The 23441-nt window shown below is 41.9% G+C and overlaps 1 protein-coding gene across 4 annotated transcripts in view; it reads right to left on the bottom strand.

Moving 5' to 3' along the window:
* Positions 1–8274: 8274 nt before the first annotated feature.
* MAP2K6 (mitogen-activated protein kinase kinase 6) overlaps positions 8275–23441 on the bottom strand; it is a 134290-nt gene continuing 119123 nt past the window's right edge. For 2 of the 4 annotated variants that reach the window (XM_036836776.1, XM_036836777.1), the window contains one exon: positions 19601–19938. In XM_036836776.1, the coding sequence (XP_036692671.1) occupies positions 19861–19938 (78 nt within the window). In that variant the 3' untranslated portion in view covers positions 19601–19860. Of the gene's footprint in view, positions 13013–19585; positions 19939–23441 lie in introns of those variants that run through there. The other 2 variants (XM_036836778.1, XM_036836779.1) reach the window with 2 other exon arrangements.

The following is a 23441-nucleotide window of genomic DNA, read 5'->3' as shown; positions in this document are numbered from 1 at the left end:
TCCCCTTTGAATTTTTGCTAACCTCCAAAGGACAATGCAGAACTTCCCTGTGTTGACTCTTATAAGGAAAATGGAAATTCCAGTAACAGGCCCACGTGTATTATACATCTTAAAATATTTCCATCTGCTTCTGAAGTTTCCATACGAGAAGGCCAAAAAAGTCTGTTACAGATTAACAAGAGGGTAAGTGGGGAGTTGCAGTGGATCTTTTCCCAGCCACATCTTCCTGCCCCTCCCTGCCTGTCCACCCCCCACACACCTAGTAGACGTTTGGTGTCGCTTTGCTCTGAGTGAGCTCTCTGTTCACGTGCAAAGGATGTTAACTTTACATTCCCGTGACGTACTCTGAGCACCAGAGACCTTCACTCACTGCATGTCGCCCTGCATGTGACACAGGAGGTTGTTTCCGTGTCCATCAGGGAGGGCTGTGTGTTTGGGGAGGCTGAGCCCCACCTCCACCCTCTCCTGTCCCAGATCTGTCAATCTGATGTTAGAAAAAGGCAGTCACTGTCACAGGTTAAAGGAGCCAAAGGGGTATTTTCCCAGCCTCGAAGCATGATTGCATTTCTGAATGGCGGTAGAATTTGTCTTTGACATGGCCCTTAAAGAATGCATTTCTTTCTTTCTGTCCTTTGAATCAGGGAATAAAAGTAGTTTATATGCTCTGCAGCCACTGGTTTCAACAGATGGGACTGGTTTTTCATGTTCCATCTGAATGGCACAAACAGAGTTGCCTACTAACAAACCCCGAGTTCCGAAGGGTAAGCCCACCTTGCAAGGCAACAGCCCCCGCCTTAGACATTTCTTAAGGCGTTCCTGAAAGTGAAGAACAAATGATCTGAGATCTCTTCCTCCCAAGCACCTTGACCTACACTTTACACATGGTGGGTGTGAGATCGTTCATCCCCTCCAGCTGGGGAAATAGAAATTTTTGCCAGTGCTTCAGGCTCTTAAGATGGTGGGTTCTGGTTCCCGGTCCCCATTCTCCTACTTTTTCCTAGTTGGATCCACCAATCCTTTCTACCTTAAGGTTCAGTCCCCGCCCCCCCCCCCCCCCCCCCCCCCCCCGTCGTAAGAGCAGAATAACTGGGTGGCCGGCCTCTTTTGCGTCTGGCTTCTCTGCAGTCCTTCACACCGGGGAGCTGAGCTACAGCCCCACTCCCAGACGTGGTGACGCTGTCCTAGCAACCGCAGAGTTACTGGGTTGCCCACAGTCTCCTGCACTGCATCCTTACATGGGATCAAGCACACAGGGACAGTTCAGTTCTCCCGGCTTGCCTACCGTTCTCCTCTGTCTCTCTTCGATTGGCCCCCCAGCCTAGGTTTCTGTTGACACTCCCTTTCCTCAGTCCTGACCAGGATCCAAATCTCTAGTCTACCAGATTCCACTCTAACAAAACAAGGCTCCACCTTAAAGCCAGTCCAACCGCTAAAGTCCTGGTGATCTGCCCCCCTGCCCACTAGCATAACATCTGCCCACCTGACTCCCCGCATCCCACCCCTGCAGTTTGACTGGCCAGGCCAGTCCTGGATCTTCTGGAGTTTGGTCTGCAACTCTTTCCTCTGCCCTCTCGGGATCACACAGAGCTCCAAGGTCCTGGTTAACCCAGCTCCCCAGATTGGACCATTTAAAACTCTGGTTTCCTTGGCAACAATGGAAAGAGCGAAAAATTACTCTCAGGGTCAAAAAATTAGAACCCATTTTCTTTGTTTTAATGCAAATCTAAACGGTACACGATAGAGACCAGCCCCTTCTGGAGGGAGTCTGATGTCTAGCGCCTCCACATGGCTGTGTAAACGAGGTCCAGTCACTGAACTTGCTGGTCTCTGTTGGTTTGAAACCTCAGGAGCTTTGGGGTAGAATCTGAAACTGGGCCTCGAACACAGAAGGCAAGGAGAGATGGAAGAAAGAGGGCAGCCCCTCCAGATTGGGAGGTGGCAGGTTTAGGGAAGAGAACTTACATACGAGGCTTGTCTTGGGCACAGAGAGACCAGGAGACCTCCGCACCCACCTGCCTGGCAGAATCTTAAAAGTTTATGCAGAGCCCTTAATGGGGTTCAGTCACATATTGAGTCCTGATGGTCTCAACATCATGTTGTCTCTCAGGGCTGCATCCTTGAAAATGGTTCCCATGGTGGGAACCCTGTGAGGGTGTACATTCCAGGGATGGGGGAGGGGTGAGGAGCCTCTGTTCTCCTGGGTCCAGCTCAAGGGTCACCCCGTGGTCACACCCTCTCAGTGACCTCATCCAACACCATTGCTCCACTTGTAAGGTGGGAGTGCCCACGGTGCACACCTGCCTGACCTCTTGTAAGGATTTAATGAAATAATGCTGCATCATAATGTTATTGTTGTTTCAGATATGTTTCTTTTTAAAGCAAAATGTTAAGCTTTCTTATGGACATTTTCAATGTATCAAAATTACGTAGAGCCGTCATATGTTGAAATTTTGCTCCAGACACTTCTCACTCTGCCTGGTGCTGTGTTAACTCACATGCATGCATGTGGGAACCCGGTCCTCACCTTGCATGGCTGTTTGACCCCTGATGTCACCATAGCAAACCAGGACTATCTGTATACACCAGGTGCAGTGTTAGATTCTTTCTTTCATATCCTTACAATTCTCACTCCTCCCCTCCATAATGTTCATACTGGTTTCCCCCTTTTTTGGTAGAGAACTAAGTCTTAGGATGTTTAGGAAATTTTCCTAGACCCCAAAGCTAGCAGTTAGTAGAGCTGAGATTCAAACCCAAGTCTAGATGGCATCAAAGACCGCATGCTTCCCACTGATATATGCTTGGTGCTTTCTCTGAGAATAAAGTAGAATAACAATGTCTGCACAGATGGCCAACAGGCACATGAAAGGATGTTCAACATTGCTAATTACTGGAGAAATGCAAATCAGAACTACAGTGAGGTATCACCTCACACTGATCAGAATGGCCATCATTAAAAAAGTCTACAAATAATAAATGCTGAAGAGGGTGTGGAGAAAAGGGAACCCTCCTGCACTGTTGCTGGGGATGTAAATAGGTGCAGCCACTATGGAGAACAGTATGGAGGTTCCTTAAAAAACTAAAAAGAGAGTTGCCATATGATCCAGCAATCCCACTCCTGGGCATATATCCGAAAAACATGAAAACTCTAATTTGAAAAGACCCATGCACCCCAATGTTCATAGCAGCACTATTCACAATAGCCAAGATATGGAAGCAACCTAAATGTCCATTGACAGATGAATGGATAAAGAAGATATGCTGTATACCATATACCAATGGTATATACCAATGGAATATTACTCAGCCATAAAAAAAGAATAAAATAATGCAGCAACATGGATGAACCTAGAGATTATCATACAAAGTGAAGTGAGACAGAGAAAGACAAATATCATATGATATCACTTATATGTGGAATCTAAAAAATGATAGAAATGAACTTATTTGCAAAACAGAAATAGACTCACAGACTTAGAAAATAAACTTATGGTTACCAAAGGGGAAAGAGGGGAAAAGGGATAAATTAGGAGTTTGGGATTAGCAGATATACACTACTGTATAAAATAGATAAACAACAAGGACCTACTACTGTATAGCACAGGGAATTATATTCAATATCTTATAGTAACGTATAATAGAAAAGAATCCAAAAAAGAACATATATATATAACTGAATCACTTTGCTTTACACCTGAAACTACCACAACATTGTAAATCAACTGTACTTCAGTTTAAAAAAACAAAATACATAAGTTTTTTAAGGTCTTGACCCACATGGAAGGCTTTCTCAAGTATTGGATAAACTGCAAAGAAATTTTTATTTAAAATTATTTCTATGTTTTCAGTATTTAAAGCATAGTCCAGCAATCTATAGTATTTTATTGTCTGTAGCCTTTTTTCCTTATATATCTTATTTCAGTCTTAATGAATACCTTGAAAATTTCTTTCAATATATGTTGGATTTGCCATTTAAACGTGGTTATGTCACTGTTTTAATCTCACAAAGCAAGGTTTGCAGAAGTAAAAATGCTGGTTTTCTCGCCGATGTGAGGAGGTGAGCAAAGTTTTTAATCTGATATACAAACTGAAAAATATGAACATTTGTTTGTGACAAAATGAGATTTGGCTTCAGTGTATGAACTCCTGCATGTTCCGCCAACACAAGCCAAGTATTATTGCGATGCATTGGGTTAGATGGTCTAAAATACCCGCATTTCTGTTCAATTGTATTTGTTGAAAAAGGATGTGATCAGAGGATGACATTAAGAAAAACTTATTGAGTGACGATGTGGCAGTCACTGGACTAAGTGCTTTACAGGCTACATTTCACTTAATTCTCACAAGCACTCTCTAAAGTAGGCCCTATTATTATTTCTGTTTTAAGAACGAGTAAACTGAAGGACAGAGAGCTGAGGACATGTGTCCTAGGTCACACAGCGAGTAAGAGATGGAGCCAAGATTTAAAACAGCCAACGTGGCTGTAGCCTGGGGACATTCTCCTTGTTTCCATACCAACTCAAAGCTTATCTCTTGCTCAGTTGCTTCACACTTTTTTTTCACTATTTTAAAATAATTCTTTACCCATTTTATGAGCATGATCAAGTCGTACTTCAACTCAGATTATCCTGCAGAAGTATGTCGTGAATCATAGATATTTTTGCACACAAGCATAATTTTCAGATAAGCTAAATTAAAACTCACGGGCTCCTTGATTTTCAAGAAATTGCTTACATGCATGAACAGAATTTATGTTCTTTGCTATTGGCAAACAGACGTTGCCACTTGCCCTAGGTTTGTGGCTTGAAACTGACCTCATCTATTCTTGTTTATAGTTTAGGGAATCTGGCAAATCGGTATTTTTGTTGATTCCAGTGAATGAGTCAAGGAGAGGAGAGACTATCCAAAGATCACTATCTGAGTAGCGAGACCAATCTAGCCCCTTTACAGTGAAAGTTGTGAATTGTTCAGAAGTTCTCGAAGTCACGCAGTGTCACTGGCTTGACTTTCCTGGCTGACATATTGGAGGAGTCGAGAGAGATGGCATGTTCTCAGTAAGCAGTTCTGCAGCTGTTGAAAAGGTCAAGTGGTTTAGCAAGTTCTTGTCTACGGACAGCTCTTTGCCTCCCAGGCCACAGGCTCACGCTAGAATGTAGGAAAATGAACTGCCCTGAGCTCAGCTGACTAAGGCGAGTAGCATGAAGCGCTGACCCCACCTCCCTTGGGACACAGAGAGCCACCACTTACCTAAGAAGTTTCTGGATACACTGTCAGTGCAGAGAAACCCACGGTGAGGTGCATGAAGGCCCAGATAATACCAGGAAGTCACTGAATTTGGAAACTTGGAAGCAAATTCTTCTGGTCATTCTCTTAACTTCATGCTCACCACCTCCTTCACTATGAAGCCTACACAATGCTCTGCACCCCTAAAGCAGCATTCCATTTGGAATCGATAAAACCCTGTTTGTCTATAACTGGTTTAAAGGCGTTCAAGCATAAGGGTTATTTTTTCCCTTCATGATACTTCCTTTCAATAATCCTGCAATGAAAAAAAAAGGGGGGGGGTGGAGCTGTATTTAACCAAACATCAGAGTGCTGATATATTTAAATACACTTTCACACATATATTCCTCCATCCAATATAGATACTCTATAAATCTGGTGATCACTTCCTGAGGCATCTTTTGTCTGTAACGTGGGGTAAATGTTGAAAGCATTGCAACGACATTTGAGGTCTGACAACTGAAACTTCAAAATTGGATGAGCTGGATAGACCAAGACTCCTTCTCAAGCTACAACGTGAATATGAATCACCTGGGGATAGTGTTGCCCTCCAGGTTCTTCCATGGGTTGTCAGCAAGCTCCCGGGCGATGGCACTGAAGAGCAAGGTCCCAGAAGGCAAACTCTAGGGTAGGGCAAAGCTTCCCAAAACTAGCATGGCTACTTCACTTCTGAAAAGGGATTCCAGAGCTAATGCCCATTGGGTGAGTGAGGATTGGTTTTGCTTGTAGAGTTCTAGCTCTAACTTCATGAAGAGTGCCCACCAGACCAGCTGGAAAGTCTGCTCTTGCCTATTCCTGGCATTGTATAATCATTATACCAAAACTGCAAAAAGGTTTGTTTTTTTTTTTTAAAGCAACCTTTTGCTTCTTAGAGGCAGATTCTGGTTCCCTGTCCTTACACTCTGTCCTTTTTCTTTAAGTTCTTCACGCTGCTACCTTCCTCTGTGGATATTCATGAAAGACATTTCTTACACTCCAGCTTATTTCTTGAATGACCATCAGGACACCATTGTGTGGGCAGGCCCCAGCACTAGACATTTCTAATTTGGGTTTATTGCCGGACAAGTCTGATCTCTTAGTTTAAGGCTGGACCTTAAACTAAGAGATGAGAGCGGTGAGCACCAGAATAATGGAAGGAGAGAGCTGTGTTGAGGCAAAGTGAAATCTTTGTTGATATTCAGCACTAGGGAAAGTGTTTGAGGCCCTTCAGCTCTTTAAAACTTTCCCAAGACAATCAGAAAGAAAGAACAAGGCCTTATCCCCATCAAAAGAAACACATTTTAACTATCTGATGATATGTTAAGGTATGAAAATATGGAATGGCTGTAAATTCCTGTGGAAAATGGAGAAATGGGTAAAATAGCTTTCATATATGATGCCTGAGAATCTTGTGTGTGTTCATGCCGTTCCCCTCCACACACCTCACCCCTCAGAGGAACTTAAAATTCCTAAAGCCAAGGAAGGCCCATCACCTAAGAAAGATGATGGACTGCAGCAATCTTAATACACTCCAGGGGGAGAAGGACTTCAATATCAGCATAATAGAGTGTGTTGTCATTGGAAAGTCATTTGAATGATATCGGCAGAAGTAAGGTGAGCCCTCCACTTTGTATTCCAATAAACTGTAGAAGTGATGTAAATCTGAGGTGAAATACTAGGGACTTTTAAAAGAGTCACCTCCTGATTCAGCAACACCAACTTGTTTAAGCAACAAGCAAGAGAGAGGTGAGTGCGTGCCTCCAGATGTAAGTGGTGATCCACTCAGACTGTCAACGTTAAGGTCTGGCAACTCTTCTCTAAACTGGGGTGACGGGGATGCAAGCCGGTTAGGTCCGGCCACTCAGTTTACAGGAGAAATCAGAGAACTCTGCAGACCCAGCCCCGTTTACCTGTAATGTAATAACCTTTTCTTTCCCAGAACATCTACATTGCAGGCAGCGGCACTACCCAAAGGTGTAAGACAGATTTCCTAATATTACATGCATTACGTATAGGACCAGGAAAAACTCAAATAACTAGACGGCCTATTGTTCACTATTGTTCGGTGTCAGGAACACATGGAAGCCAGAAAGTCTTGGTCTTCATCTTTCCATTTCAGCCATCTGGACTCATCCCCACCACAAGCCATCTGATTTTAATAATGAAATAATGGCCTTCACTTCTAACCTAGGACTATCGAGTCTGAAGTTCCCTGCAGATGAAATGGCTTTCTAATGAGTCTTCAAGACTGTGATGCTGTTGTTTTGTTATGTTTTGTCCCATATGTTTGGGAAGTGGGGTAGTATGGATGAGCGAACAAGAGAATACAGAGCTCCAGCAAAGCTTTTACCTGCAGGGCATTTACACATAAAAGCAGCACTTCTGGAACAAAGGATTTCCACGAACAACCCAATTAATATAGATTCACTGCCCTTTTTGAAATGTCTTTTATTGGTTGTACATTTTCCTGTGAGATCAACACACCCTTTCTTTCGAGGACACCTGGCTCCTGAAGACTTAGTTCTTTGTTCTAGCCGTGAACGCAGGGCAAGCACTTTGACAGAAAGAGGTGGCGGGGTGTCTTTTGACATTGTTACTATCTTCTCCATCTTCATCATGTTATTCGAGTCAGTTCATAGATTGACCCGACATGGAAAACAACACCCCTGGAGTGAAGCCTTACACACATGAACACAAACATCCGGAGACCAGATACAGGGTGTGCAACCCGTTCCTCAGCAGCAGTAGGAAACTGAAGAGTATCCTGAGATAGGAAATCAGTGTCAGCTCTTCATCCACAGAGGAGTCCAAGTGTGACCTAATCTCCCGATTTCATTTTCCTTTGAAAATTCTCATTTTCCTTGAGGTGGTGGGAGGGAGGCCAGAGCGGTCGCCGTACGAGCCGCGTAATAATCACGTGGTTCGACACCTCAGCTATCTCCTTGGTCAAGAACACAGATTCCAAGAACTGCTTTGCGGCACATCAGAACCTTGTTCTTCGTTTACTGTGCTCTCAGATCAGAAAGGGTGGGGGGGATTATAAAGTTATGCTTCGTGCACGATAGTCTGGAAATTTCACCACTGAATGACCTATGTCAGAGAAAATTACTCCCACCTTTGGCAATTTTTATAATTCCCTGTTTACTGACTGCTAGGGGCCAACCATCCAGGCTGTGAAGTATGCCCACCAACAGCATTTACATGAAAAGATGAGTTTCTCAAGAATAAGGACCTAGGACAGGTGGCTTCTCCCAATATTAAAAGCAACCATGACCTCTTTAAGGCCACTTTATCCCTCAATCCAGGATATTTCTGGTAACTCTATTAAAACTTAACCTACATCAACGCTAATACTTGCATCTACCTCAAGTCCTGCGCATTAGCTTCCGGGAATGAACTTTTTGGCCAACCCAATATTTCCTTGGTTTCGAGATTTTGAGATAACATCACCAATTACAATAAGCGGTAGTTTAAACGAAAACAACAGCAGCAATGCACACAACCTGGGTAGCAGGAAAGCTAGGCTAAAATGAAAACGCCTGCCCCCCCAAAGCTGACACGGGAAAGACGACAAAAGGTACATGTCCCCTCAAAACAGGTATTTTTAAATACACTACTGAAGCTTTGCCTGGAAGTTATCAATTGATATTCATAATTCCCCTTTCCCTATACAATGGTTAGGAAGGTTTTCCCCTTAAGGAGGCTGCCCCACACATACCCATGTAGAAAAACACAGAGTTAGGGATAGACCCCCGAGTTCTTCTTTCCTTCTTCAGCTCACAAGCAAAAAGTCCCCAAGGCCAAAACAGAGATGTAACATGCACCTCAAAGGCATGGAAACATTCTACCCACAGTCTTCAGAGGTCTTTACTGTATAAACTTATAATGAATTCCATACTTTACGGCCCAGCCCACCTCAGCCATAAAGAAAAGATATGGCAATCCACAGAGAAGAGATGAAGTTCACCAGGAAAGGCAGCAGTGTGCTCTACATGGCAGGAAAGATGAGGGGATCCACAAAATGGGAGTCAGTCTTCTATTTCACACTCTCCAGAGACGCAGTGCCAGAGACGGGTTTCGAAGGATAGGGGTGACAACCTCTCCGATCTCCTTTCAGAATATATCAGGTTCCAGGAAGAGATAGCAGGGCCTCCTAACTAGCATCTAGAATTACTTTCTTCTAGCATCAAGGGACTGTAAAGACCAGGCATGTTTCCGCTTGCCCAACAGCTGTCTTTACAGTAAACATGGCTTAACACCAAAGCTGGGGTGCAACACAGGAAAACAATCAATCATATATATACAAATAAAAAAAGGTCTCTCATAAAATTCACACAAGGTAAGAAAAAGGTGGGGTTTTTTTTTTTCCATATGAAACCAGATTTATAAATGAAAGCAGCATTTTCAGCAGTAAAAGAAGCTGGGAACCCCACTTATAAAACTAAAGTTCTTGTAAAGTTCAATTCCATATAGTAGGTATATATCTAGCATCTCATCAATATTTTCACAAAATATATAGAAAAATGTTCATGTATTTAAATAAACAATTTGAACTGTTGATATACCCCAACCCCTCTTTCAGCTTTAAATGACCCCATGTGATGATTCCGTAGCGTAGGAAATATGTCCCAATTGTGGAAGTTAATTACAGAAGGAAAACATTTTTCCTCTAAAAATACCTATTTTATTAAAACATCACTTCATCATTCCAGTTCATAGGGAAAAATCACTCCACTCAGAAAATAAATTTGAGACTAGAGAATAAAACAAACACATGGATAAGATGACGGATAAATTGTCTGAATTTTCTTAATCGAGCCTCCTCGGGTGGCTTTCACACAGAGATTGGCTGCGAACGCGACAAATTGTTGTCAAATGTAACATTTTGACACAAATAGTTCTGAAATGGCTGCTGTGGAACCCCAGCTGTTAAATTTGGTTTGATGGCAAAGGTACCACTGTCAGAATTCACCGCAGATTTTTGATGAGTGTGCAGAAGTCACCTGATACGGTCCGTCTGATGTCTGAATGTTCCCTTGCGTTCCATTCACGACAGGTACACTATCTCAGTTTCCAGCTCCCAAGGGCTTCCCCAGGGACCCACTCCTGTTCTCCACGTGCAACCTTTGTAAAACCCAGCAGTGGGGGCCTTCAGCTTGAGCCTCAGAACGCACCCTTCCCTGTGCTAACACTGTCCAAAGAGCTTTATTTTTTTCCTATGTGTCAATGAACAAAAATGACAGTTCCCGCCTCTGCAAATGTAGAAATTTAGAAATTCCACTGCCCATCAAGATCCCAGTGACACCACTTCCTTGTCACTGAGGTCAGGTTACTCTCAACCACTTTACAGTAATAACCAACTGAAGGATCTATATGCGTGGCTGTCACAGATGAGTGTCTGCATTTTCTTTCAAATGATGCGTGCCTAAAAATGCAAATACATGACCCTCTCTTGCCCTTCCGCTTCCAAGCCCCGTTAGCATACTCAAGACAGCAAACATCAGGGACACACAGATACTGTTGAAGACAGCTCCCAGATTCTTGGGCTGTTTGTGGTCCTCAATGGGTCATTTCATCCTAAGTGCCCAAGACTTTAATAGCCACAGAGACTTCCAGTTAAAGGGAACAATATTGATAGCCAGATATTCTGATTGGAGTTTGACAGGGGTTTTAGATAGGCAAGGTTGACCTTTATCACACTCTCTTCCCTCCCTCTTTGACAAGAGACCCCCCCCCCCCCCCCAGAAGCACCAATGAATATAGTCTGGAAACAACTTCTGTGCCCTTAACTCTTACCTCCCCGAGAATTGAACATACAATAGGCAACTTGAGATCAGAAGAAAAGAAAATAGAGCAACCACTTCTTCCACACTGCTTCTGAAAATTCAAACTAGCTTTGAGTGTTTGTTTTAAATTATAAATTCTAGCTCTTCTGGTGAAGACCTGTAGTGTACTTCTGTGAACATGCATGGTTCTCTGCATTGTGAGAAAAGTATGCTCGTCAGATAACCTTCGGTGTCCACCTTTCTTAAAAACGTTTCCCCCGGAACTAAACGTTAGGAGGCTCGGGTTTGTATTCATTTTTCCTTACCCAGAAGGCAGCTGATAGATGGGTTGCATGCTCTCAAAATGCTTTATCACCCCTCTAATCATCTACCTTTTTTTCTGGGTGCCATCAGTTTAAATGGTCTCTGTAGAATCAGTAACACTAGGGAAACAAGAGAAAATTTTCTGATATCCAAATTTATGCCACTCTCTGAATCCTCTTATAGTTCAGTATTTTGAAGAAAAAAAAAAATAATAAAGGCTTGGTTTTTTGATGGATTTTCCCGTAGGAGATCATCTTTATAGTATTACTGAAAATAAATTAAGGGATATATCTGTCTGCTTCTCTTATCAGCTTGCTCTTCCATGGGGTGCCAGCCCTTTGCATTTATCTTTTCTTCGAGCCCCCAAGCACAATTTCACATCACTGTTCAGCCTTAAACTACAAAGTCCAGTGACAATCCCCTAGGGCAGTGGCTTGACTTGCTCTGTTGAAATAGCTTGCAGGCTCCAACACAAAAACACTGGTAGTGACCAAATGATGCTAATTGTTAATTTCTGGCCACAGTAGAATATGACTTCGGAGGAAGACATATCCAACCCAGCTGCTCTTCTTTAAAGGCCAAATGGAAGTTTTATTATAAGGTCTTATACTGTGAATGAGAGCTTTGCTACAAGTTCTCTTAGCTGTCCCTCACCATTTCACGATCTGAGAACAATAGAGTCCGTGTAGGCAAGACCAATGCAAAACTGCTGATTCTGACTTTTGATATATGAAAATGGTTGGATCACTTCCTTTCCACAGAAGTGTTAAGTCAGCCCAGGGCATCTGTAAATGGCAGAGGAATAGCAAGCAAATGCACTCAAGAAAAACAGAAAAGACCCTGATGGCCTGGCCGAAACCACAAACCCTGGGGATTACTTAGGAAGTTCTGTTTTGTTTTCTCCTATATTAAGACACAAGTAAGTGCCTTAAACTGCCCCGTGCTTTCCCTGAACTCAGTCTCCAAGTCATAAGAGCATTAGCCTCATTCCTCGAAAGAGACCTTGAAACCCAGAAATGCAAAAGTGTGACCTGGGCAAAGCTCACGTGTGTCAAGATTAACTGTCCACAGAGACATATGTCCATACTGACAACTGTAAGAAAGAAATACAGTGCAAATCTCCCAAAATCAAACTGTAAACTCCCAAGAATAAAGGGCTTGATATCCTAGTTCAAATGACAAATACAAGTGATGTCAAGATACTGACAGTCCAAGGGAACAAGGCTGGATATTTTTAAATTCTGTTAACACATGTTTGTGTTATGAGGTGCTGTCGGCTTCTTTTTAAAGAAAAGAATCCCTATCACAAAGTCCTTGACCTTGCTTTATGTTTTTTCTGAGGCCCAGTTCTCTTCCCTCAGTTCTCTTCCCTCAGATACAAAAAAAGCTTTTAGAGAAACGTTGCTTGCAAAAGGAGTTTGGGTCAGGAACTGAAAAGATAAACCCCAGCTGAAGTCTTGATTCCAAATGGCTCCATTAGAAAACCTGCAATGGTAGAATGATATTTGTAGACCTGTAAACACAGACTCTCTAAACCTCAGAAAAATGACACATCTTCTTTGCAGACACCAGGAACAGGTGGTGAGTGGTGTATTTGGTGGCAATATGCTTCCCCCAGAAGGATAGTTTCATTTTGAAGGCTCTGGAATTCAGGTTTTATTTCCCTAGGTGAAGAGAAAACATTCTTTTAGGTAAATTGCCAGATCAAATACTTAAATATGCTCTCTTAAGGAGTTTCCGGGTATCATTTTAAGTGTACTTTATGTTCGCCTGATGATGTAGCAGGAAAAAAAAAATGTTTCTGGACAGTAAAGAGACTATAGCTTTAAGGAAGATGTGTTGTCCTGGAAGAAGAAAATAGAGACAGCTTAGGTAACTGGCAGACTGTTATTTGTATAGCATTCTGTACAGCAAAGAGGATAATTACTGACAGAAGCAAAGCAAATTATACAGTTGTTACAGTCCCATGGAGAAAACAGAACTTTCACCAAGGGCTGTGGAGCCCAGAGCTTCAAGCAAGGCTGGCAACCCAAGACAGTCACATCAGAAAGGAGGCATCCAGCATAGGCCCCGTAAAAAAGGAGTAAGGTAAAGCGGTCTCCTCTCTCCAAGCCCAGGGATAGCATTCAAGGGGTAGGTCTGCGTCTCCTATAGCTCTAAGTCTACCTGAGAACAAGTATTTTGACCCCAAACTATTCTTTATCACTCTCTTCAAAGACAGCCGAACAGATGAGGTGGATGAATTGGAAGATTTTAAGAATTCTATCTACCTTCTACTTCTGAGGTTAATGTGGCCTCCCAAATTCTCAAATCCTGATGCAGTTCAGGAAGAAGGAAAACCGAATGATTTGTGTCTGGGTTCATGATTCTCCTTGCACATGAATCACACCACAAAGAGAAACAAAATGCAAAGCTAAGAGACGAGAATGCAGTGAACGTGTAGGAGAAGTGTGCCTTTATTTCCATGTTACGAAGTAAGTTATTGCATAGAAATGCAAAAGGTGGATACTCAATTTAATCTGAAGAAAATTGTCCCATTGGCTTCCAGAGCAGAATATTTACCTGAGGAAATTAAGAGGCAATTTTCATGGGATTGAACAGTCCCCATCTTTTCAGAATTCATTTTCCTATGTCCATCTTCCTAATCTGCCTCAACAGCAGTTGAACTAAATACTCACTAAATGGAAGAACTCTATACATAGAATTAATCAATTGGAGTTTTGTATTTGATGGTCTAGAACAGGTTATGGCAAACCATGGCCTGGCCCATTGCCTGATTTTGTAAATAAAGTTTCATTGGAACACGGCACTGTGCTCATCGATTGACATATTGTTTATGGATGCTTTCACTCTCTGACAGCAGACTTGAATCGTTGCAACAGAGACTGCATGGCACACAAATCCAGAAATATTTACTATCTGGCCCTTTATACAGAAAAAGTTTGCCAACCCCTGGTCTCGGGTGTCACAGTCCACATTCTACAGAGCCAGAAGTTATTGATCATATGGGATTGTACTCTCCTCGCCTCTCCCACAATGAAAAATGTTTGCAAAACTATGTGCTCATGTACAGCATACATTTTCCTAGGGAAGAGGTCCTAGCTTTCAAGAGAGTCTCAAAGCAATCCAGAGTACCCCACTTAAAGCCAAAGAAAACCAAAGAGTATCCTTAGCTCATTAAACAGTGCTACACACACACACACACACACACACACACACCCTAGATAAGAGGAACATGGACCTTCTACAGTAAAATACCTTTTGTCTATTCTATCAGGTTTGGTTAACTTCCTCTTCCTAGATTTTACTCTGGCATTTTTCCATCTGAACATGTAAATCTTCAGGGGTTGGATTGAAAACTGCACCTTCTACTTGCTATTAAAACTGGAAGATTCCTTTAAGCTAGGAAATCTCCCTTTAAATCATAGATAGACATTAAGAAGGCAAAATCCCCAGCACAGTAGAGGTTTAATTCATTTTACTAGATCTGACCACCAGCTCCAATGAATTTTATGAAAATAAGAATCCTTCTTCAAGGTTAGAGGACATTACATAGCTAAAAAAGCATTGGGGTTGGGAAATTAAGAAGTAGGTATCCACTGCACTTTCAGGCCAAAGATAAAGTGTTTTGTTCGACACCTTTGGGAGAAACAGTAGTTTCTCTGAGCAGAGCTGGTGAAGCCTCTTGGTCAACAGAAGCATTTTTAGAGTTAAACTACAAAAACATTCGCCCCTCTCTGCCTCCTTTGTGATTCTGTTCCAAAGATACTAAATCAACTGCATTCACAGAAAACAGTGCCTCTTTAGCCTCAAGGCTGACCTCCTCCAATGCTGGGGCAAAGGAATGTTTCACTTTCTAGACCATGACATCAGGGTTGCAGGGCTGACGAACAGCAAAGAAGGGTACGGCCTCAATTAAAAACCTAATCAATGAGAGGCAAGCAGCAACAATAATGAGACACAAAAGTGAAGTCGTACAGAGGACTGAGTAACCAAGAGTTGCGTTTTCAGGGTCACGAACTGTAGACAGAGCAAAAAAAAAATCAGTAAAACATACATCTGTGGTTCCCAAACTGTGTGCTGAGACACCCTGAGACTCCGCAGAAAACTCCTAGGGACACAAGATATCGTAACTTTTCGAGGGAACCACAGCGGCATCTGTAGGACATCCTGCATACTACTACAATTAAGTTGTGTAAACCTAGTATGGGAGGATGTGCACAGATTATATGCAAATATTATACCATTTTATAAAAGGGACTTGAGCATCCATGGGGTTTGGTATCCATGGGGTGTCCTGGAACCAATCCCCCAAGGGTACCAAGGACAACTGTGTAAGTCCTCCAACTTTGCTCTTTTATTTCAAAACTGTTTTAGCTATTACAGATCTTTTGTGCTTCTATATAAATTTTAGAGTCAGCTTGTCAATTTATATATTTTTAAAACCTGCTGGAATTTTTATTGAGAGTGCATTGATTCTATAAATCAATTTGGAAAGAACTGATATGAAAACAATATCTTCCAATGCAGGAACATAATATTTCGCTCCATTTATTTAGGTCTCCTTTGTTTCTCTCTGAAACATTGTATAGTTTTCACTGTTCAGGTGTTGTGTCTATTTTGCTAAATCTGTCCCTAAGCATTTTGAGGTTTTTGATGCTCCTGTAAATGGTACTGTTTATTGTCATTTCAATTACCAACTTCTCCTTACTAGTTTAATAAATTGTTTTAACATGAAAAAAAAAAAAAAGTTGTGTGGACCTAACAACTTAATAAATGGAAATATTAAGTATTTCTTTTGGCCTAGGGCACCGTGGAAAAAGTTACTAAGACAATCAATGGCACCCTGAACAGAGGATGTTTGGAAATCTCTGGCATATACATTTTTGGGTTAGGCTTGGAGGATATACAAGCACGGTAAAAGACAAACAATTTTGAGCTGTACACACACATACTCAATTTCCATCTCAGACTGTGTAAGCAGAAGAGAAGCGGCTTATGTAACCAATTTGTTCTGATTACATCAGTGTGAGCAAACACAGACACTAGAAGAACGGACGGTTCTTCCACATCGGGGCTGATAGAAGTTGCCAGGTGGGAAATCGGGGACTATCTGATATTTTATCATGAAATACACACATCTATGTGAGTTCCTTCTCCTTTAGTCACCACTGGGGAGGCTCTACACTTATTCCAGGGAGGTTGACTTTGCTTAAAAACGAACACGTGCTTTTTTGAGAAATCTACATTTTAAATTATCTTCAGAGCCAATGCATGGTCTTTTAAAAAGACATTTAAAAGTTTTCATGGTAAAACTCCAGCTCTGAAGGCAAATTTGACTTCTAGAAGTTGCCAAGCACCGCTTGGTGCTAAGTCTGATATGCAAGGTGGGTAAAACAAAGAGGAAAATACCTGGTAAGGATTTTTGTAAAAACAAACAAGCAACTAAGGAGTAATTATAAAATGATGATTCCACATGTAACATGTATGGGGGAGGAAGTGGATTCTGAAGCCTTTTCTGAAAGAGAAGTGGCCAAGATATTTAGTAGCATTATTCACATAAATAATCCTGAAAGTGCTTCCTCTGAAGGGCAATCCTTACTGATACACACACTTAAATGGCAATTGTCCTAAAAGTCATTCACATTACTTTCTTAGCATACCTCTGAAGCCAACAATATATAGAGAAATGGATATTTTTATCAACATAAAGACAATATATAATGTGGGTAATTATATCACACCAAATCAAATACATTTGTGGAAAAAAGAGCATGATCTCTTTTATAGAGATATATCGACTTTCTGATACACTGATAATTATACGCAAGGCTAATATTCAGATGGTCCATGCTGGTAGCACATTAAATAATTTGAGTATCATCCCTGGACAGGGGTGTCTTCTCTCTCTCTCTCTACACACACACACACACACACACACACACACACACGTATGTATGTACAGGAGACTCCCAACTTACATCAACTTAAATATAGTTTATGCATCTCTATATTTATTTTAAAATTAGTTGTTTAGAACTTATAACACAGTTCTAAAAAAAATCCTAAACTTTAGACTCGTAAGGCTATCAGGCCACTCTACTTTAGTACATAAGATACCTAATCACCATGTAAAACATCGTTTCTATGGGGAAAAGGTATCCCAAATTTCAAATCAGTATTCCATCTCTCTCCTTAGTGGGTAGTAGACCATGTTCTCAACCCTGCTGCACATCAGAATCACAATAGTGGCCTGTAAAAAATGCCAACCCCCAGGTCCTACCCTGACCAATTGAGTGCGAATCTCTGGGACCTTGGCATTAACAGTGTTCACCAGCCCCCAGTGATCCCAGTGTGCGCCAGGATTGAGCACCATTGACTAACTCCTCTCCCCAGTGTGCTTGTTTTGCAAGGCCAGACCCTGGGCTCACAGACTGGAGAGGGGTACACATGAGACACACAGTTAGTTAAGAAAATTTCAAAGTAGAAATCACACTGAACAAGAGGTAAGAGTAGTCTGACCCAGACCAGATAGATGTCTTGCTTTACATATTTCACCAAAAACTGTCATGAAATGGCCTCAGATTTTTTTCTGCTACTTTCTTTTTTCAGAAGATGAATGAATACAGTTGTGATTTTTTTCTCTGGGTCTCAAAGAGAGAAACTTCCAGATTTAGAAAGAAGGGTAGGAAAGTGAATGGCAATAATAACTGGAATAATACCCTTTTTTTCTGGCTGGAAAAAGATGAAGACCGGGGTAGCATCAAAGCAGATGAATTTGATGTTTATCAAACAGGATGTCTTGGAACTGAAGATGAATAAGCGTATGGACGAGCCATACCCTCTCTGGGCATGAACTGGATGCCAAGAACAAGGGAAACATGCGAAGAGAGAAAAAGATATGATTGCACTTCAAAATCTAAAAGGAAAAAAGCAGAGTATTCAAGGGAGCAGTCTTCTCTCCATATTTGTGAACTTGAGGCAAAGAAAGGAACAGAGTGTGTTCTTTTTTCTTTTAATAAAAATCCTCTGCCCTTGTGCTGCAAGAGTAGCTTTGTATTAACAGTGTCCAAAAGCAATGCTTCCTGGTGGTTATCAGTCGTATTTTCCCTGTGGACCACTTCACTCTTTGACCTTTGAGGAACCTCGAGCCCCAAATCAGAGAACCCATGGGTGTATCTGGCCATGAGAAAGAGCTTTTGTTGCTTCGTCAACCTGTTAGGAATCCACCATGGAGCTGGCCTCCCACCGTGGAGCAATCCACTGCTGAAGAAGGACGTGCCTTGAACCTAGCCTGTGGAAATGTGGCCTCTACTTCCAGGAATTCATTCAACCCTTCCCATTATCTTCTCACCTTATCAGAGAACGACTCACTGCCTTTAATTTTCTTCTACTGCAGCCCTTCCATTTATAGTAAGTCTTCTTCATTGAACAGAAAACAAAACCAAAAAAAAGCGCAAGAGTACAGTAGCGACAAAGGCAATCCTTGGGGCTTATACATTGTAGGAGGGGGAAAAGCAGAGGAAGGCACTGATTCTCTGTGTGGTTTGACATATTTCCCCTTAGGACTGACAAACGTCCTCCTTAGATGTTATTTATAGATATTAGACGTTATTTATAAGAGCCATTTGGCAGAATTTGTGACATCAAATACAAACACACACATGCGTGCACGCACATGTAGAAGGATAGACAGATGATAGAAAATCACATCACAAATCACATTCCGTTAATAGTATAATACAGATGTCAAGAGAACCAAATCTGTGACTCTTTGAGCTGTGATAAAAGTGATTTTATGTTTTCCAGAGTTGGGAGAAGAGTATGACCAGGATACCTTGCCACTTCGCCAGAATATGTGGTTATTACCCAGGATGGAGCAGAAATTTAGGAACACGGCAGCAGCCACAACAGCTGGGACAGATACTTCACAAGAGCTCCTGGTGGATACTTGTATAATACTCTTAAAGATGCACATTAAATAACTTCTTCTGGACCACAGACACGACTGAACTTAAAAAATGAAAAAGCCTATAAATACTGCCAACCCAATCTTGTCTTTTGTCTCTCCCTCCTCGCATAAAATGGAATCTTTTCAACCAAGCGCTTAAACATAAATATTAAAATAATAAGTGGGACAAACCACAGATCTACTTACAATTTCATCACCACTGTAGCACCTTTTTACCAGGGCCAATACTTTCATTTTGTAAAGAACAAGAGAAGTCTGAAAAGCCTAAGGACTCATATGATACATCATTAAATATTTAATCACCTTTTTAAGTCCTAAGCCTTTATCATATTTCTTCCATCTAGACAGTTCATTCTATACTATAGATTCCAAGGCCCCCTTTGGAGGGGAAAAAGAAAAAGGAAATGGGGAGAAAAAAACCTTCTGAGAGGCAGGGTTAAATTATCTCAAAGATGAGTTTCTATTGGCGCTTTAGTGAACTTGCTTCACCCCGTAAACCCACCAATCCACAGGAGGGTCAACTGATGGAGTCCATTGTTTTTAGTCTCCAAGAATCGATTTTACAAAAGATGCCACGTCTGTCGCTTTGGATTCGTGTAGGGTGAAAAATGGATGGTGCTGGTAGAGAAAAGAAAAATACCTGGTATTAATACCTCTCACTGACAATGCATGAGATTACCAAATTAACAGATCTGGTTAGTCAACAAATTAAGTACCCCTATCAGGGCTAAACTGGACTCTTCCTACTGCCTCCCAAACCAAGTACACATTTAGTGATGCAAACTTTTTTTTTTAATTGGAGTATAATTGCTTTACAATGTTGTGTTAGTTTCTGCTGTACAATGAAGTGAATCAACTATATGTATACATATATCCCCTCCCTCTTGGACCTCCCCCCTCCCAATCCCACCCATCTAGGTCGTCACAGAGCACGGAGCTGAGCTCCCTGTGCTCTACAGCAAGTTCCCACTAGCTATGTATTTTACACATGGTAGTGTATTTATGTCAAACCGAATCTCCCAATTCATCCCACCCTCCCCTGTGCAAACTTTTTAAAGATATTGCTTGGCTGCTGCTCCTCCCATTTTGGTATATACTTTCATGACAGTGTATCTACTGCTTTAAAATATACACGTGTAACTAGCTATATACATCCATCCCTGGTAAAATACAAGGAATAGCAAAGATGGTCCAAGGCTCCGATTTACAAATAACCCTGTCCCTTAGAAAGTAATTTTTAGACAGATACAGTAGTAAAATAATTAGAAATTTCAGAGGCTTATGTACATTTCTCAAGAAATCGGTGGCAGAATGAGAAACCAATTTTTAAAATACCAGGCGAGCTGGTTTGGACTGAAACAGTTAACAATGCTACTTTTTAAGCCACATCTACAAGTGATACATATGTCTCTCCATGATGATTTGATCCATTTGGAAAATAATGTAGCCTGCCCAACTCGAGGTATGGGCAGAGAAAATTCAACTTGGAATTTAAAAACTGAAAAGCAAAAAATGGTCTATTCATGCAGCTCCGATTAAGTAAACTTTACATCAAGTCTTGTTCTTTGCTGGGGGAATAAGCACGGTCCAATACTGGAAGCCACACATTTCAAAACAATTCTGAAGGAAACGAAGCCATTTGCTCTGCAGCAGGGCAGTCCTCCCCACGTTGCTCAACTTTGTTACAGGAAGCGCCTGGCTGCCACACTGGAGCCTTACACCTCTAGTTAGAAGTAGACACATCAGCTCGTGACCCACAGTTCTCCCAGTGGAGACAGAACAAACCGAACACACCAAAAAGGACAGTTCCTTCAGGTAGAACCCAGTGCCACATGCCCCCTGAGCTAGGAGGGCCCTCTCCCGGATTGTCTGGGGGTATTGTTCTCAAGGACTAGTTGAATAGCTAAATACGAGTATTTTTGCACACAGACATGTAGATGACTCACTCGGTTTCCCCTGAATTTGAGGATTTTAGTTTACAACCTTCATGTTGCCTAGCTGTAGGTTTTCTAATTATATTTGTTTTAAACCTGACGGCAGAGGGCTGGATGAGTCAGCCCTGTGGGAAACTGAATGCCCACCCATGGAAGTTTTAGAAAACAATGCAAATGGGAAAGGAACAAAGAAATAAAGCCCCAAAGAAGGTAGGTGGTCACCATTAAGTATCGTGACTGAAAAAAAAAAAAGGTTTTCTGCCTTTGCCCATCTGAAGATACAGGTTGGGTGCTGCTCCAGAGTTTCATATCCATGGTATTAACTGAAGCTCTAGATGCTGGGCCCTTCCTCTTGAGCTCCTTGGATAAATAAATAGAAGCATTACTTTTGATTACTAACCACTTACACAGCACACTTACCAAGTGTTTTACCATCATGCTTATTAGCTTTCCCACATCATCTTGACATTTAGAGATCATTTTATGTCCTTTAAAGCTTTTTACTATCAAAACAGAACACGTCAAGCCTTGGATTGTCTCAGTGACTGCTTCCAATGCCTGCCAGTTCTGTCCTACCTCTGGTTCTACTGGTGGTTATTAGCTCAGTGTACGTAGCCCAGGTCTGTGACTGAATTCAATAACCTGACCTGGAGCCTTAAAAAAAAAAAAAATCCTCAGGCATCTTTCAGTTTATTCTCAGGCTGGGAAAATGCTGTGAGAGCCAGAGGGCAGGGGCAGGGGAAAGCAGGCGGGCATGCGAAAATGGAAAGTGTGGCTCGTCTTCTTGTGTGGGTTTTGAGGCTGTAAAAGGTTGGGAGGGAACCAGTCCCTTCTACAAGCAATCAGCTAAGAATAGCAAGGACAGCAACCAGGAGACAGCGAAGGGGCACCATGGCATCATCCCCAGACCATAGGCCCAGGCTGAGGTTCTCAAAAGAGGGGCCAGGTGCAGGAAGGGAGCACTTGAACCTACTTCCGGGAGCATCGCTACCATCACCAAGAGTCTCCAGATCCGCTGCAGACACCTCATCCCTCAAGACGATGGTTTTCTCTGTGTTCGGTCATCCCTGCTTAGCACTGTGATTCAATCTAGGACTTCCCAGGACATTCAGAGAACATAATCACCTCACTGGGCAGTCATTTCTGGTTTTCATTTCTGGTGGTTATCATCTAGGACAGAGGTCAACAATTGATGGACCAGCGGCCATGTCTAGCTCACTGCCTATTTCTGAAATAAAGTTTTATTGGAACACAGCCGCACCCTTTTGTTTACCTATTGAATATGGCGGCTCTCACACTGAAACAACAGAGTCAAGTTTTTGTGACAGCCCACAAAGCCTAAAATATTTACTGTCTAATCCTTGACAAAAACATTGGCTGGTCCCCTACCCCAGAAGAACAATTCCTACTGAGTCATGTTCCCCCATGGACGTTTGAGAGAATAAGCAAATGAAATGATCTTAAAGCATGTCCACTCCTCAATCCAAACAGGGAGCAAAATTTATGGAATTTCTATAAGAGGTACATGTCTGGGTTGGGGCCTTAATTATACTGTTCTTCACCTGGAAAAAAGGAGGTTTTTTTTCCTTTCTACCTCTTCACCAACTCCCACAACCTAAACAATAGCCTCTCAGCATGTGTTTTCCCAAAGCTACAGTCAAAGAGTTTGGACTCAGATTTTCCTCAATTCCACAGAAAAGCAAGGAGCAGTTATGGCCTTAAAAGGCAAGTCCGTTTCCAGGACCACAAAGATGAATGCCATAAAAGGCGGTTGGGGGGGGGGCGGGGAGGGGAGACCCACATGATCTTACAACATTAATATGTAGACCATAATAGACCATAGTGTTAGAATAAATTGGAAAAGTAGAATTGAGCATCAGCTACCAGTGGATATTAAGCTAGGACTCAGCATTTTTTCTCAAGGGTGTTCCATTGAAACCTCTGATAAGAAGTCACTTGGAAGGGGAAAAAAAAAATGTCATGCATTTTAAATCACCAGACATATACAGAAAATATTCTTTTATCTAAAAAGAGTGACAAACAAGGCAACTTTAAAATGGGAGTACAGGCTGCATAGGACCCCACAGGAGTCGCTCTATATGCCTATTGCCCTTTATGTGAAATTAATTTTAAAATAACTCTGGGGGTTGCAGAAGAATACCAAGAAAGAGTAGCCAGGGTTGAAAA

This window comes from Balaenoptera musculus, chromosome 20 (assembly GCF_009873245.2).
Source record: "Balaenoptera musculus isolate JJ_BM4_2016_0621 chromosome 20, mBalMus1.pri.v3, whole genome shotgun sequence".
In the NCBI taxonomy this organism is placed as follows: Eukaryota; Metazoa; Chordata; class Mammalia; order Artiodactyla; family Balaenopteridae; genus Balaenoptera; species Balaenoptera musculus.
Note: the sequence above shows the minus strand (reverse complement) of the source record. Positions and strands in the feature narration are given on the sequence as shown.